This window comes from Buteo buteo, chromosome 19, assembly GCF_964188355.1.
Source record: "Buteo buteo chromosome 19, bButBut1.hap1.1, whole genome shotgun sequence".
In the NCBI taxonomy this organism is placed as follows: Eukaryota; Metazoa; Chordata; class Aves; order Accipitriformes; family Accipitridae; genus Buteo; species Buteo buteo.
This window is the reverse complement of record NC_134189.1, coordinates 13,537,327-13,553,772: the sequence shown is the minus strand read 5'-3', so window position 1 is coordinate 13,553,772 and position 16,446 is coordinate 13,537,327. Positions and strand designations below refer to the sequence as shown.

The window sequence follows — 16,446 nt, the reverse complement described above, 5'->3', positions numbered from 1 at the left end:
AATAAAATACAGAAATCAATCTTATTTCCTTCCAGCTAACTACTTTCCACCAGCCTGAATCCATGCCCCATTTTCATTTGGAGATAGTACTTTCCACTGACAAAGCACAATTAACAGCATCTTTATTTCTGAATTTCATTTGTGGCATGACTACACCTAAACTAATTTAATTTGACACACATGAACTATAAAGCAGAAAATAAATTTCTGTCACACACATGCATGTATGGACACATTCCACTTTTTTATTTTTACATTTACTTGTGAGGTATGAAGCTAGCCTCACTGTTTTTCTTTCTTATATTTTTCTGTTTCCCTTTTGACATCTGAAATATCAAAAATGTTTTCACTTTGCTAGATGACCCCAAGAGCAGCATGATAAGGCTGTAACCTGCTCTACAGCTCTTCATCTCTTTCTCTGTGGGGAGGGCACACTGATTTTTATAACATAAAAAAAGAACTTGTCAAGGGCCTTCAGAATGTAAAGAGAAAACAGAAGGCTTGGTATTTCTAAGGCCAAAAATCAGCAGAAAAACAGCTGAAAGATCCTCATAGGTATAAAGAAATAGTAAAGTACAATGATTTTTTTTCACAGCGTTTTACAGTTCACCTCTGATTTGTGAGTGTGAAAGTGTTTGGGTCTGCCCTTTAGAAACTCCCCACAGGTCTTCAGAAAGAGATATACTGTGACCACATTTTCCAGTCTGCTTTGAATTTCAGATCCTTTCCAAATACCTTCACCTGCTTACCTCCCAAGTAAGACTGCCTTTAAAATTACGACACCTTTTTTTCTGGCAGAAGCTATATGTCCTTGGAGAATGACTGTGCTTGGCAGACAAACCACAGCACTTCCAGGAAAGACAGATATTCTTCTAGCACAACATTGTCAAGTTAGTCTTCTCTCAAGAGAAATTTCCTCCAACAGCCTAATATTAAAGGACATCACTATTCTATCTGTAAGTTCTAATGTTTTCCAAAAGAGGAACAGTAAAACTTAAGGAAGTAGGAAACAATTTGACTAATCATTAGTGTTTGTGGGTTGTGCCTCATTAGGCATCTTAGGGGTGCGATCTCTACTCTTAACTAATAATGTTCTTATCCACAGAGCCTCTGACTGATACCCTCATACAGACATTTTTCTTCAAAGCAGCATTTAATGGTGCTGCTATAGCAGGGTCGTGGACTATTTAAAGATAAGCTAGAATCAAGCTTTAAAAGACTTAGCTGGTGAATAAGCAGATCTCCCACACTGCAAGAATGATAAGCTGTTACAAGCCTACAGGTCTAAAGTGCATCCTTTCTCCAGAAAATGTAGCAGTCGTGTTCAGTGCTCCCTTCTGCTGCTGCTGCGTATTCCTGTGGCCTTGTTAGAACTACTGACTTTAAAATCCCTTTGGATACCAGGGGACCTATCTTCAGAAGGCAGGGCAAAGCATACAGGCGCACTGTTATACAATTTTTTTATAGAAACTGAGCCTTCCCTCTAGAATTTATGCTTGGTCCTACACATGTCCATTTTCCTCTTACTCTATTAACTTGTATGTTTTAACATAAATTAAGCCAGTTCTGCTGTATTATCTCTTCAAGATATAGGTGGTAAGCAGTGTATGTTAGGTGGATTTAGAGACAAAGGATCTAAAACCTGTCTTGTTTTTTTGCTCCTTTAACTTCTAACAGTACTTGAAGAAGTATTTTCCACCTAGCCTTTCTATTTTTTGTAGCAAGGATGATCATCCTTTAAAATGAAGATGATTCCTAAGGCAGAACAAGCATGAATGGCAATTACCACAGTTGTTTGGGGACCTGATGCTTCCGGTATGAGTCCCACACCATCCTTTGCCCCACATAGTAAATAAATGCCTCTGTCCAGTGCTACAGCTGTGTCCAAATTACTCAGCTTTCTCCAATAGCTCCATCAATAGGCAGAAAAAGACACCACAAGGAAACATTACCAGCGCTTGCTTTCTTCCTCCTCTCTCTCTCTCTTTAGAATTTATTTTTAACCTTTTCCATAGGACTTCCTCCTTGACAAAATATTCAAATACACTGAAATTTAAACATAATGTCATTGAGGGGTTTCAGACAGAGCCTAGGAAAAGAAGACAGGGCAGAACAGTAACAGATGGTACCACCACGTAGATTTTGCAGAGCGGTTATGGAGAGAAAAAGCAGTGCACCAGCATAGGCTGTGGTACTGTATGAGTGAGTTTAAACAGATAAACATCAAAGGAACCCATCTGGCCTTGACGTGGAATCTGTCACTTGAGATTGTTACTATTTAACAGAGACCTTGGGGTCTTGGCCGTGTTTATTATACTCATGTAATCCCTCCCCAGTTACATTTTTTGTTTGCCATCTAGTGACTGAGCGCTGCTGGAGGCAAGAGCAGATAGAAGAGCTGAGAGCTGCAGCTTCTGTCAGTGGCAAGGGAATTAATTTCACTCTGAATATCATCTTGCTGATTAACTGCCCTAGTAGGAAAATTGAAAAGGACTGTACTTAAACTAGATATAATGCTGCCCTGTGATTTCTGGAGCCCTGCTCTTTTGTGTTCCAATGGAAGAAGAAGTAGTAACATGTCCTTTTTAAAAAGTCTCTTTCTCATAAAAATGAAAAGGGAATAATCACATTCATAACACTTTTGTTCTCCAGTCTTTCTTCAACTTAAGCAGCAATTCCCAAGCAGGTGAGATATCTGAGGGCATTCAAAGGCAGAACCAGCTACAGAACTGGACATCAGTGCCAGGGTAGGGGCTGGGGATTTTCTGACTTCCAGTTACTAATTTGCTGTTGGATCCTCTGGCTGCAGGTAGGAATGAAGGAGAAAAACAATTGGGCAGCACTGCCATAAAGAGAAGCGTTATGCCCATGTGGAGGTGGAGAGGTTTTGGGACTAAGAATAGGTTCCAGCTTGTCCTCCGCCCCCCTCATTGGGAATTCTCCTTCCACCCATTTTTCCCCATGATGACAGAAAGTGGGAGGGATTGGGTGGCACACAGCAGTTTGCTGATGTAATTTTGGGGGGCCACTACAAAAATGGTCAAGGAGCTAGATAGACTTTGATTTGGGACAGAAATTATGAGGGGGGGTTTGATGACTGAGAGCATCCCTTTTGACATTTTCCCTATGAACTGATGCGGGGTTTCCTTGGTAAAGAGGTGAAAAGACTGCAAGTTTTTGTGGGCGATGAAACTCTAACAATGGAGTGGTGGGAGGATGGGACAAATTACTTAAGCAAAGAAATACTTGTTCTCTTTGTCTTCAGGCATAGTTTATCCTTCACCTCTTCCCTTCAACAACCACAATTCAAACCCCTTGCTTATCTCTTACCCTTAGGAAGAAAAAGCAGAAGGTGTTTTACATTGCTTTTATTCGAATGAATTAAATGCCAAGCTTGAACAACATGGAGGGGAATAAGGGGATTAGAAAGGTTGCAGCTCAAAGTGGAAATTTGATCTACAATAGAAAAATTAGTCTTTAAAAAGGTTAAAACATTAAAAGGGTTAAAAATCAAGTGTGGAAATCACCAGCAGAACAGTGCAATTGAACTGAAGAACATATTTTTGTTTGTAAGTATGAAAACATGGGATTTAAATTTTTCATCCATCTTTGAGAATAAGAAAGAGTAAAAGTTCACAAGATGGCAGAATTTATTCGTCATCCAACTCTTATCTTAATTAAAGGATCCCACCTAGATTTTTTTTTTAAATATTCATACATATTTACAAGGGATTTTCTTCCAATTAAGAATATTCAGGCATTTGACTTTGCCCAACAGCCTTGCACTGCTTCCTCTTTTTATCCCTGTTCCCAAAGAGCAGTTTAATTTCCATGTCTTGCAAACCATTAAAAGCCTTGGAAAAGGCTAAGCAGCAAGGGATACCACACAGAAAATGTACATCAGCTGATTGTCAATCCTGAATCTTTACCCCAAGGTAAATCATTGCTAAACACTGAAATTAGCATGAATCAAGTTATACCTGCAGAAGACCAGTGAGTTAACTATTTTTTTAGGTTACACAATAAAACTTGGTAAAATGTAGAATCTGTAGGGGGGCTAACATAGGAGGAACAAATGGTGGTTGTAGGAGGAACATGATGGGCAGCAGCCTCTAACATCACCCATACGTAATGTACCAAGCATTCACCCACCCTCATGCTCCCAAAGGTTGCCAGTATCCCCATGTGTGCAGTGCATTCAAAGACAAAATGTCGGTACTCACCCTACTACCACAATTATAAAATCTAGTAAATTCCAGCCATTGCGGAGGTAAGCGTTGGGGTGAAAGAGAAGTCCATATGCTATTACTTTTAAAAATGCTTCCACTGTAAAAATTATGAGAAAGAGATACTCCACTCGTTCCTGGGGAAGATAAGAGAACAAGAGAGACAATGGTTAGCGCAAGTGACAAAGTGTGGATAAGGACGTTTTCTTCTGTCACAGTCCACCCAGGCAGCCTCCAACTCATTGACTCGCCACTTGGGTACATTTAACATGCACGGCTTGCCAGAGAGCTTTTCTCCTCAGACTTGCATAGTCTGCAGCCAGTCTGACAGGACAGTGGCAGTCCATTTTGGTTAGGCTCTGGGATTTGCTGCCCTTGCTTTTGGCAGGGTCTAACCACTGCATAGGACTGTACAAAGGAGGAGGGGAGAGGGTCAACAGGCATGTTCTAGCACTCAGCTTTCTACAAGAGTACATTGCCAAATATTGTCAAAATGAGCTGCATCCAGTCCTTTTCTGCCTCTGGAGAGGAAATATTGCTGGATGCAATGTTGTGGAGAGAGATGGGGAGAAATAAAGAGAGGGGCCCACCTGAGACTGATGCATGTGTCAAACTGTACCTTCTTTGGGATTCCCTTTTCTGTTGCTGGGGAATAGGTAGGCTGAATATTGGTGGTAAACGATTTACAGATCAGGCTGACTAATGCTAGAGGCTTTTAGTCATTTCATCAGAAATGTATATGTCTCCATGAAATACAGGCTGCAATTAAGCATATCCAAACAAAGTCACTTCCAGTGACAGTACAGCCTGATTCTGGACAAGCAAGCGGGCTTTTGGAGTCAGTATGCAGGCTCACTCTCTCTCATCTCTGGTGTTTTTAGCCCCAGAATGGAATACGAATAGCAGTGTTGCAGAAATGATAGGGACCTCCACCTAAGTAGGAGGGAAACTGCAGCATTAGGTAATCACTACAAAAGTGCTGCGTGGCAAGCTGAGTGGGAAATAAGTGTGTGAAAACTAGATGACAGCAAAAGGAGATTAGGTCCCTACAAGGTTAAACTACAAAGTTATTAAAAGTTCACATTAAAGAAATAAAAATTTGAGATAAATACAAATTAAAACATCCTAGGCATTCCTGGTCATATCTTACAGGGTACCCAGCAAGACAATCAGGCAGGTTACTACTTTATTTTTCTTTTCAGCTCCAAACTGCAATTGCCCTGTTCCTTTGTCCAGTTGAGTGCATGTATGACACTTTTATGTGATACAGCAATACAAAATGTGCAGGATTACAAAAAAAATCATTCCATCATTTGACAGCTGCCCATGTGAACATCTTCCATTCAGCTCCAGGTAATTAACAACTCACTAGCAACCCATTAATCAAAAAAAGGCAATTGCATGTTTACATTAATGTGTTATTTTACACAACTGAGAAATCCCATCTAGCAGTAGCAAGTACATGTTTGTGCTTTAAAATATTGCTGTTTTCCCTCAGACAATGCTTTCATAATGCCTGTAGTATTCCCCAACACTTAGTATAGGGAATACCTAAAAAAGAAAAAGTATCATTCTGCAGTTATCTGAGCCAGTTGTAAAGCTTTTGAATGGGCCCACAGCACAGAATTTGTCCATTGTTGTCCCAGATGGAGACAGGTCAGCACACTGAGGATTTCCCTCTCCTTGAGCTCAGAGAAACAAACAACAGCATACAATACTAGTGACTACTATGTCCCCAGCTCTACAAATAGTAAGTGCATTACTTTATTTAGTACAGGAATTGGCACATAAATGCTAACAACCAGGAGCCCAGCTAGGGGCTTGGCCACAGAAAAGAGCTCCATAATGGCTTGCACACTCCTAAAAAGGACTAACCTGGCAGTCCTTCTCCTTCCACTGCTGCTGACAACAGAATGGGTACTAATTGATGTACAAATCATAGTCAGACAGACCCAAAAAATCAAGCTCTATGCACATATTTGTAAAGTAAGACAAGCTGTCACGAAACCTCTTAAAAAACAAAACAAAACAAAAAACCCCCAACAAACCAAACCAAACCACAAAATGATTGTATGATGGGAAGTCTACGCAGCGTCTTTCTGATTGCCCTGCACCTTTGTGCTGCCACATGCCTCTATCAGCATGGCGCCAGGCCAGACGCAGTAGCTCTGCCTGGGAGGCGATGCCCTACCTCTGACAGGACAAGGCAAAGCCTGTGTAGAGGCTGGATGAAGATGGAAATGGGCTCTCTGTGTGAAGAACCTGCCCTGAACTGAGGATGGGAGTAGGGAGTGTTGTGCGTGGGATGGACGTGGCCTCAGTAGGGATAAATGAACATCTTTTAGGATAGAAATGAAAATTTCTCGTGCTGCAACCCAGCCCATTAATGGGTCTCACTCCGTTTCAGCCAAGGGCTTTCCACAGTTGTGGGCAAGCTCTCTTTCCCTCCCACAAAAAGGGCCACAGTAGGTCCAAGACCACTCTCTCATTCAGACTACCTTTGAGGTTACGCTGTGTGCTCAATTCATCTGGCATCCCACTCCACAAACAGAGACATGGGCTCATGGAGAAGTGCTGTAGGCCCTAATAGACAGCCTTCCCCTAAAACCTCTCTTGGTGGTCACAGCCTAGACTGATATCAAGAGGATGATGAGGACCCCACCCTCTCATTTAATAACTCCACATCCAATTTGAAGCAGATCGGCAGGACAATTGATGAGGAAGGCCTAAAGCTGATCCCGTGCCCAGTGATTTAACAGCAAGCACTGTCCTTGACCTCCAGGCACCCTAGGACAAATGCTGCTGCCAGCTCTATCTGGCTTTATGCTTCTTCTGTGGCCACAGTGCTACGCAGGCCTGCCCAGCCAGAAGAGCCTTTCCACTCCATGAATTTCATTGAAATACCTGTACTAATGCAATGAAAAGTCCAAGAAAGCAAATACTTGAGAAAATTCTGGAACAACTTTTTTTAAAAAAAAATTTAATACTGCACAGAGCAGCCAGTATTTCAACAACTAACAAGTTCCATTTGGTTGGGTTTAGGAGCCTCATACCTTTTTTCCTCTAAAGATGCTTATGGGACTACAAAGTCCTGTTTTGTTATTGTAATAATGCTGTTTGTTGAACCATGTTATTGAGGTAATAATATGCCAAAATATTACACACACACATATATATACCTATACATGGATATATGCATATGTACATATACAACTACAAGCTGTTTGAATAAATTCCTTACAATGCTGTGGCTGAGGTGGAAAGATCCATAAAAAATAAAAATCTATAAAAGTCTCTGAAATGAACATAAGATACAGAATGCTAAGCAGAGGAGAGAAATTTTATGATCCTCTGCACTTAAATTAATGATTTCAGGATCTAAAACTGAAGCAAAAATCCTGCCGAGATTAAACAGTGCAGCTACTCCAAGACCATTTCAGGATGCTACTCCTGCTTAGACTCGAGAAGAATTTGAAAAGCCTACAAATTAATTTGTGTTCCCCTTTCTCCTTATACTATAAAACTCAAGAGCCTTCATGAACACAGCATAACTCAGTAATGACGTAGCATATCTAGGTTCCCAGGAACCTGGGCTGCAGTCCCAGTTCTGATGCCACCTCGCCTGGTGAACTCACAGACGTGACTTAGCCACCCCCTGCCCCCAGGTTAGAAATGAGAGGAGGACCTGTTGCCCTCAGCAGTCACAGAACAATTAATTTGCCTCTGTTAAATGGGCATTTACACTTCTGGCTGCTCATTTGTAGTTTTGCTCTCACAGGTTAGGCAGACTGGGCCCCAGTGTTTCAAGCTCCCACGGGGCATAGCACTGCAAAGTATCCATAACCCCCAGTCCTCTGAGAAGCCAATTTGGTGGCATTTTAAAAGAAACCAAGCTAGACAAATATTGGCATTTCTTTTTGAGAGCTCCCTGCTGACAGGGAGGGAGGGAGGGAGCTGCCCACTACCTTTGTGGGAGGGAAAGGAGATAGCAACAGCATTGCCCCTTGAAACACAAATCCAAACCACAGCATCAAAAGAGAGGGAACTGACTTTGGAGCTGTGAGAAAGAGAGAACAGTATTTTTCTATTTGTGTCTTAGAAATGGGAACCCTGTTGATGTGGCTGAAATACATGAAGCATATTGCAGGTTGCAGAACTACAAGGCAGGAGCTTCCTGCTTGGGCAATAGTGATGAAGATGTTTCAAAAACCACAGAAAGAAAGCAACAATATATGAGTGGAAGAAGAGGAAGGACAAAAGTTTTAGAAAACTGGCCAGTCTCTGGAGTATATGCAGATGTTCTGGGACTGGCTCTACCACTGATTTTTTGAGTTTGTTTTGTTTTTTGTAGATACAGGACATAAGCATCAGTTACCCTAGCTAACAGATTAGCCAGCACTAACATTGCCAAGAAAAAGAACTGTTCATCATCTTAGTCTTAACAAAGAAACAAACATTAACTTACTGTTAAGGCTGTAAGATATATTTCCAAAAGAGGATTACTGTATTAAGTACGAAACCCCTCTAATCCCTTATGCCTTCTGAAGACGTCATACGTTTGTTTTGTTTATAATTTTTAAACTGTACCTAATGACATCCTGCATTCATAAAAGGAGTCTGAAAACAGGAAATCCAAGGAAATTACCGTAGGGTGCCACAAGGCTTTTCTCCTGTCAGGAGAGGAGTGAGTAGACCACTGCTGTTTCTGAGAAATGGTCCTCAGAATGATTCACTGTATCTTGATCCTAGCTCTCCAAACCCCATCCACCCAGCACCACTACTAGGTTATAACATTTTCTTTGCAAGAGTTTCTCAAGGCTCAAATCACAGTCAGGTCCTCACATCTCATACACCCCAGTCTGAAGAGTTTACAATCTAAAATTCAGTCACAAAAAGTTTTCTCAGACTTTGCTGTCTCGCTCTGCTTGCGCTCTGCTCAGTTTGTTACAGATCATGTTTCAAAAACTAGAGCTTATATATTTGAAGCAATGTGCAGCAAGCCCTGCACAGCTAGAACCTTTACAAAGCTGCCTGTTTGACCTTAGACCACGTTACGTCAGCGTCTGCATTATTATTCCCTAGTGCTTCCTTAAACATAAGAGAATACATTTCTTCAGTAACACAAATACTCAGTAGTCCAAGGAAAACAGCAGTATTTTAAGGACCTCTGTCATATAGGATGTTTTGGCATTAATTGCATAAATAGGCTCTGAAAGAAACAAGTCAGAGTGGAAGCATTCAGACTTTTTCCTAGTAGGGAAAACAATCTTTTCTGATGGGCAGTAAGGACACTAAACTACAGTGCTGGGAAAGATGGCCTAGAGACCTTATCAAAAAAGGTTCCATGTTTTTGGATTACAAGTTATCATCACATCCGAGGTACGGATATCCTCATTGTGTAAATATGCTGACCTGGAGACTACTGTTAGCATTAATAACTTTGACCTTCGGTGAGGAAAAGCCTTATGCGTGCACTTAAAGGTTCAATTCAATAAAGCAGATGTTAAGACGGGTTTGTTGACAATCAGTTACCTCTGAATGTACTCAATTACTCAGGAGACATTTTCAGCTATGTATGCCTGAAAATAGTACACAAGCACGCGAGGGAATAAAGCTTAAAGCAGGGAACATGTTTGGATTTTTTTTTTCTTTCTTTCTCCTTAAAATTACTGCCATTGCAGAAACAAGTGTCCATATCCATCTATTTGATAAATAGAAAGAGATGATAAGATAGCATACAGCCGAACATAACTCTATTTGCTGTTACTGCTGTTCCTAAACCACACTGTCCCCTCTTTTACCTGTTGCCCAAAAGGAATATTCCCCAAAATTGAGCAAAAGAACACTATCTGATTTTACCTGACGGGTAAAATAAGTCCAAAGAAGGAAGTGGGTGGCTGGCATTCAACTAAACATAACCCAAGTCAGAACAGCTTCTGAAAGGTTAGATTTCCAAATATGATCAGCATTGCCTTCTCTCCACTCCACCCAAAGGCAGTGTCTATACAACGTCAGGCTTTACAACGAGCAGAGTTAAATTCATACCAAGCACCACAGAAATATCACCTTTTAACTAACACCTGTTAATGGGAGATACTCTCACATGCAGCTACTTTAAAGGTGTCCAACACTAGAAGTATAAGCCAAAGATAGAATTCTCACTAATATGAAATAGGCAATTATAAAACAGGAATGTAGTGCAAGCCAGCCATTGGTACTTTATGATAATTCATAACGTGTCCACGATACATTTAAAAAATTTCCACTGAAATGAATAGAAGAGAGGACACTAATAGTTTTGAATGATTACAGACCTGATACACATCCTATATTCAAGAGTGCCTTGGCAAATCAATGAATACTTCATGCATAGGTCTTTTGAGGGATCTAGTCTAAGCTCCATATTTTTCTTACAGCACTTTGGCAAGGATCAATTTGAATTTATTTACAGGTTCAGTGGAATTACATTTTGTGTCAGAGTCCAACTGTAGCACAAAGCCAAGGTACAAGGGGGTCAATCCCCTGTGCTAGGTACCTTGTACAAATACGATTTCCCTTTCTGTGAGCCATATGATCCTTATTCACTCAAACCAAAATACAGATGATTAATACCATTACTGTTCTGATTTGCTATCATTTCACCCACATTTTTTGACTAATGTTAGGTGGAGAAACAGGCTCCAGCTATAGAGAATAATGTAGTTATTGGGAATCCTACGTTTCAGAAGAGGTTGACGTGCCAATATAATTTGGACCACAATACAAGAGGAGTATTATTCTGAAACCTCTATACTAAAGAACTTAATTTAATATTGAAGACAGCCCTGCTTTGAGTTGGAATTTGGACTAGACAAGCCACAGAAGTCCCTTTCAACCCCTATTTTTTTCCGACACTCTATATGCATATTTTATCATTCTAAATGCACCTCTAGTCCTCAGAATAATCTAACAAACTCGCTATTGCCTTTCCATTGCACATCAATGTTTCCCAGTGGGATGCCCCATTCTCCACAATAGAGGTGGTCAAGCACGCACCTTTCTGGATTCAAATGAAGGATTATGCATCCATTTGGACTTAAAATTTGGACTCCGGTACCAATTAGATAATGTCTAACCTATATAAGAATTTTCATTACAGTCTTTGGCTAGCAGTAGCAGAAATCTCTTGGGTGTTGTTGCTCAACATTTCTTCTTTTTGGAACTGAAATAGAACAATAGGATCCTGCCTATATATGAATTAAATCCAGGGAATATGTTCCTTATGGGCTCGTTTTTTCTTTGGCATGACCAAGAATTGAAGCCATCCTAACAGGCCATGTACAAACATCCCAACCTGAACAGCTCTGGAGAGGCAAAGAATGTCGTATCCTAGTTTCTTTTGTTTTAGTCCGCTATGCTGATTAAATTGACATGAACTGTCACTTTATATTCTGATCAGACCAACAAGAGATTACGCTTCTAGGAGGAAGCAACATCAGGGAAGGCAGCACAAGGTTTATGACTGAGAGAGCCTCACTTAGGGTCTCTGGATAGAAATTAAAAGCTGGCTAGGTGTTGTGTTGTTACCACGCCTAGGAATTAAATTCACCCCTAGAAGAAAGCTTTTACTAGTTTCCTTTATGTAGTTTCAGAGGCAATGAGGCAGTCCAGTGTCTTCTCCCAAGGTTAGCACAGCCATTTGAAACACCACAGTCAATTGTCCATCTACCAACTGCTGATTAAGGACAGGGTACCAGAAGCATCCATTTAAATCAGAGCAGCCCCATTATGACAGCTATAGCTAACAGATTATCACAAAGCATGTCATGTCTCATCCAGCTCCCAAAATGACTCAAATAAGTTAGAAATTGGCTATTCACTATGCTCAGGTGTCTGAATTTGATCATGTATGCAATGAAATATACAAGTCTTTCAGCCATAAAACATTTCAGTGCTCCATTTTATTAATGTTTTTTATTATTATTAATATTAGAAAACACTAGCATAACCTAACCTTTCTATGTTCAAAACCATGTTAGTGTTAAATATTCAGCATTTTGTTGCCAGGCAGAACAGTAAAAATATATATATATATATATATCTCCCACTTTAGGAGGAATTCTTAAAAAAAATAAATCTAATTAAATATTGACTCATTAGGACAGTTTCTAAAAGATCTTCTTTACAGCACATCATCTAAGCAGGATACACAAGCACACTTGCTTTTGGAAACAAGCTACATGACCTCAGCAATAACTGTTCTAATGATTTTATTGTTTTGTACCAGTCACAGGTCCGGAGTTGTTCTCATTATATTGTTTTAATCTGATCATCATTATACAATCAGTGCTTTTAGTACATTATTTTTCAACAAGTCTCTAAACTTCTTAGTGGTAGGAAAAAAGTTTAACAAAGGTGAATCCTAAGCGTCTGACTGCTGAAAAGAATTAACCCTGTCTCAATGAGTTTTATTAATTTCAAGTCAGTCACGTGATTTCAGGACCTGATGATTTTTTTAACTGCTTGGAATCAACATCACGACAACTGTAGTTTGTCTGCCTTGCAAGCTTAGACTGTTGTCATATGGACAGGCATGCTGAAAAACATTCATGTTCTTATTCAGTCATCTTTTCTAAGAGATCACCAAAAATTGGGCCCCAAAATGAAGGACTGAATTTCCAACAGAGATCAACATGTGGATAGTGAGTTCCTTTGGAAATACACCCACAACGAGACTCTCTGTGTGCCAAGGGTTTTTACAATCCTCTCATGGATAAGGGGTGTGGAGGAGTTGCATTCCATACCCTTAATTTAATGAAGCATCTTTTCTCTCAAAAAGCTTTTTTTTTTTCCTTTATAAAAATGATCTGATCCTACAAGGTTTTGAGTAATTCTAGTACATGCCAGGTTAGACTAAAATACAATCTAAACCAGGGAGAATTTTGCTTCTAATTTTAACATGGAAAGTGTTATCCTCTAACTAGGTAAGTCAGCAATTGTCTACAGGATGAATTCCCCGTTTCTCTTCATTGTGTTTATAGCTTCTCAGGTAACACTAAAGAATTAGAAACCTTCCCTAAATTGCCTTGCAGGGGGAACCCCGATTTGAAGAGGGCACCACGACGTAATGAGCTGACAGAATGACTGGCATTGCCTCTCTCATGCAAGCCCTTGACATAGGACATGTTTTTAAAAGAGAACGGTACTAGCAGGGGAAAGAAAGATGAAAACAGCCAAAGAAAGAAGTATGTGGCCACCAAACACGGGATCAGATGTTAGCAAACATGGGCTCCTCAAGAAACCACAGCCACATCCAGCACTATTTAGACCCTCTGTGAATTATTCTCAACTACTGAGCTAAGAACTAGAGGAGCCACAAGAGACCCCCTGCAGAAATCTGGCTCTGAATCTTTGTTTTAATAGGCCACTGAGCACAGACTTTTCTCTGACTGACCACCCAGAAGAGCTCATCAAATCCCACTTTTAAAACATTTCTGTCAAATCCGATCACTCTTGTGCATTTTATGATGCTCTAATTTATGTTTTTAATCTACTACAATTCTTTTATAATTGTTTGTGCAGTGACGCCTGACAGGGAATGCTTTATAAATAAATTGAATTTATGACTATTTATAACCTTTCCCTCTTGAAATTTCTAAGCAAATAAATTGGTCCCACAGGTCAACATTCTAGGGCTGGGGTCTCTCTGTACATGTTCATACAAACACACAATATACACACACGTATGAGAGAAAGAGAGAGAGATGGAGTGCATACGTGTGTGTGACCTTTTCTTTCCATGAGTAACTTAAGGGCATATTTAACATTCTGTTCACACTGCTCATGGCAGACGGGAAAAACACAACTGAAGAGACTGAAAAATGAAAAGTCCTTGCAGCTTCTCCATCTCAGCCTGTATCTTTCCTTCTATGGGGCAAAGGATTTCAGTTTTTGTTTACTACCCTAAGTAAGTTTCTGTTCATTTGCTTGCTCCTTGAACAGACCAGGCACATGAAACGAGGCAGCTATAAGGACCTTTGACAAGCAGCACATAAAACTCATTTTATTTCCTTAATGGAAGTCTAATTGGTAATTAAAAACATGACTGTGACCTGTGCAGTACCCAGAGAATAGAAATGGACTTCATTTTAAACAGATAAAGCTCACAAGGGTGCAGCTCTGCAGAGTAGCAAGATTTCTTCTGGGCAAGTAGTGAAAGAAGTGCTTTAGTTTTTAGCAGGTTTTGCTAATTTAGGCTAACCAAAAAAACCCCAAACAACTGATATTCTTTGCCAGTTCTTCTGTCCCTTGGTTGACTCCCACCAGCCACTCTGCCGACCCTCACTGTAGTAGCTGCTGATGTTGAAATAGACCCAGGACAAGAAGCTGGAAAATGGAATTTGGATTCTTGCCCCTCGCCACCCCGCCAGTCAGACTAGGGCACGTATTTTCATTTCTGGTAAGACAAGCATGCGTTTCATCCTCACATGTGTGCGTATTGCAGGAGAAAGGGGCAAACTAATAATCTTGCCAAACATCACCACCTTCCATCCAGTTAGGCTGGAGCTAGGTGTCAAGTTGGTGTAACCTCAGCCTGCAGGACGCTAGATCACCCTCACAAAGCCCACGGCAGCGCTTGGGTGGGTGCAGAGTAATGCAAGGTCACGTCATAACAAAATATTTGGATTTGCTTCAAGCAAGCCAAACATATGGATCTGGGAATGGTAAAACACTTTTGTTCAATAAAAATGTTTAAACATAATGCTCTGTTATTTCTGCACTGAAACTCTCTGAGAATTTTCCTTTAGGGACAGTAGAGAGGGGGCATACCACATATAGAATACTCCAAACTTTTCATTCTAATATTCAACAAAACCAAGTTTCGAAATATTGGAATTTCCCAGACAACGCCTATATTTCCATCAGCCTGACCGGCAAACCAGCAGGAGGGAAAATGCAAAGAAGAGAAACAGCTCCAAAATGGGTTAATGCATGCTAATGCATTTACTTCATTAAAAACAAGGAAGAAGGATTTCTAATGAAGTTCAGGCATTAATAAGGAATGAACAGTGCGCCCGTGCCACTTTTTGCAAGTGAAAAGTCTGTAAAGAACTATGGTGAGCTACTAATTTTCATGCCAGAGGAGATGCAGCCGGTGTACCTGTGTTTTCTCTTTCTATGCTAAACCCTTAAGACAATATTTATTCTCACATAGATAAACTTAGAATAAAAACTAAGAAAAATATTAGACTCTGGACAGTGAAAGGTCAGGAATATTATTAATATCCTATAATGCTCCTTAATTAAACTCAACTTGATTAGCTTCTGGCTAGTTTGCAAAAAGGCATACTCTTCCTACATTCCCTGGCTTCAGGGGTGGCTTTATCTCCTGATAAAGGAGGCTGCAGGATCTCTGTCTAAAGGGAAAATTAGGTTTCAGCTAGCCTGTCTGAAAAAAATCCAAATCCCTCCCGCAACCAGAATTCCCTTTCATCAGTTACAGTCAAATCCTTATGACGCCTATCACTCAGGAGGTCGCTCTGGTGAAATGATCTCTAAGAACTCAGCCAGATTTCCTCTACGTCAGGCAGACTACCACTTGGGGCTGGCAAGCGTTTTGCCAAATGGACTTGGATTTCAAGATTTTGTGTTCACTTGATGAAAATAAGATGTTACACACTTTGTGTTTTCACTTACTTTGTTCCCAAGGCTCCCTCTCTCTTTAATCACCCTCAGGCTCTAAGCAAACAGGATTCATATTGATCTGTCTGAAAATTATTTTTAATGCTATTAATGTTATAGGCTGCTGCGCTGGATGTCTTCCAAGTTTTTCATCCTGACTAGTTGTTCTGACTGATCTGTAATACACTAAACGCATCACTTTTGCCTTGCTGCTGGCCAAGTCCCAGCTTACACCACAGAAATAAAAGACAGCCGATGCCTGTACTTGAACTTTGGTGGGGCATAAGTGTTTTCCTGTGCTCAGTCCATACTCCTCACAGTCTCACAGACTCCACACAGTGTCATTGCATGACATTTTCTGGCTTTTTACCCCTCCGTTCCCCCACCCTGCTTTCTGTACGTTTTAGGTCACACATAGTAAAGTTGGGCTCGTTGCTGATAGAGCATGAGCAAGAACCGAGTAAAAACTGAGTAAGTATAGTAAGTTTTGGACCAGTAATACCAGAAATATCCTCCTACAGTAACACTAAATCGAGTTGCACAGGCTTGAGGGATTTTA

At 40.4% G+C, this 16,446-nt stretch overlaps 1 protein-coding gene across 12 annotated transcripts in view; it reads right to left on the bottom strand.

The window, feature by feature from the left end:
- CACNA1C (calcium voltage-gated channel subunit alpha1 C) overlaps window positions 1-16,446 on the bottom strand; it is a 490,124-nt gene that overhangs the window by 198,422 nt on the left and 275,256 nt on the right. For all 12 annotated transcript variants that reach the window (XM_075051200.1, XM_075051188.1, XM_075051198.1 and 9 more), the window contains exon 4: window positions 4,224-4,363. In XM_075051200.1, the coding sequence (XP_074907301.1) occupies window positions 4,224-4,363 (140 nt within the window). The remainder of the gene's footprint in view (window positions 1-4,223; window positions 4,364-16,446) is intronic.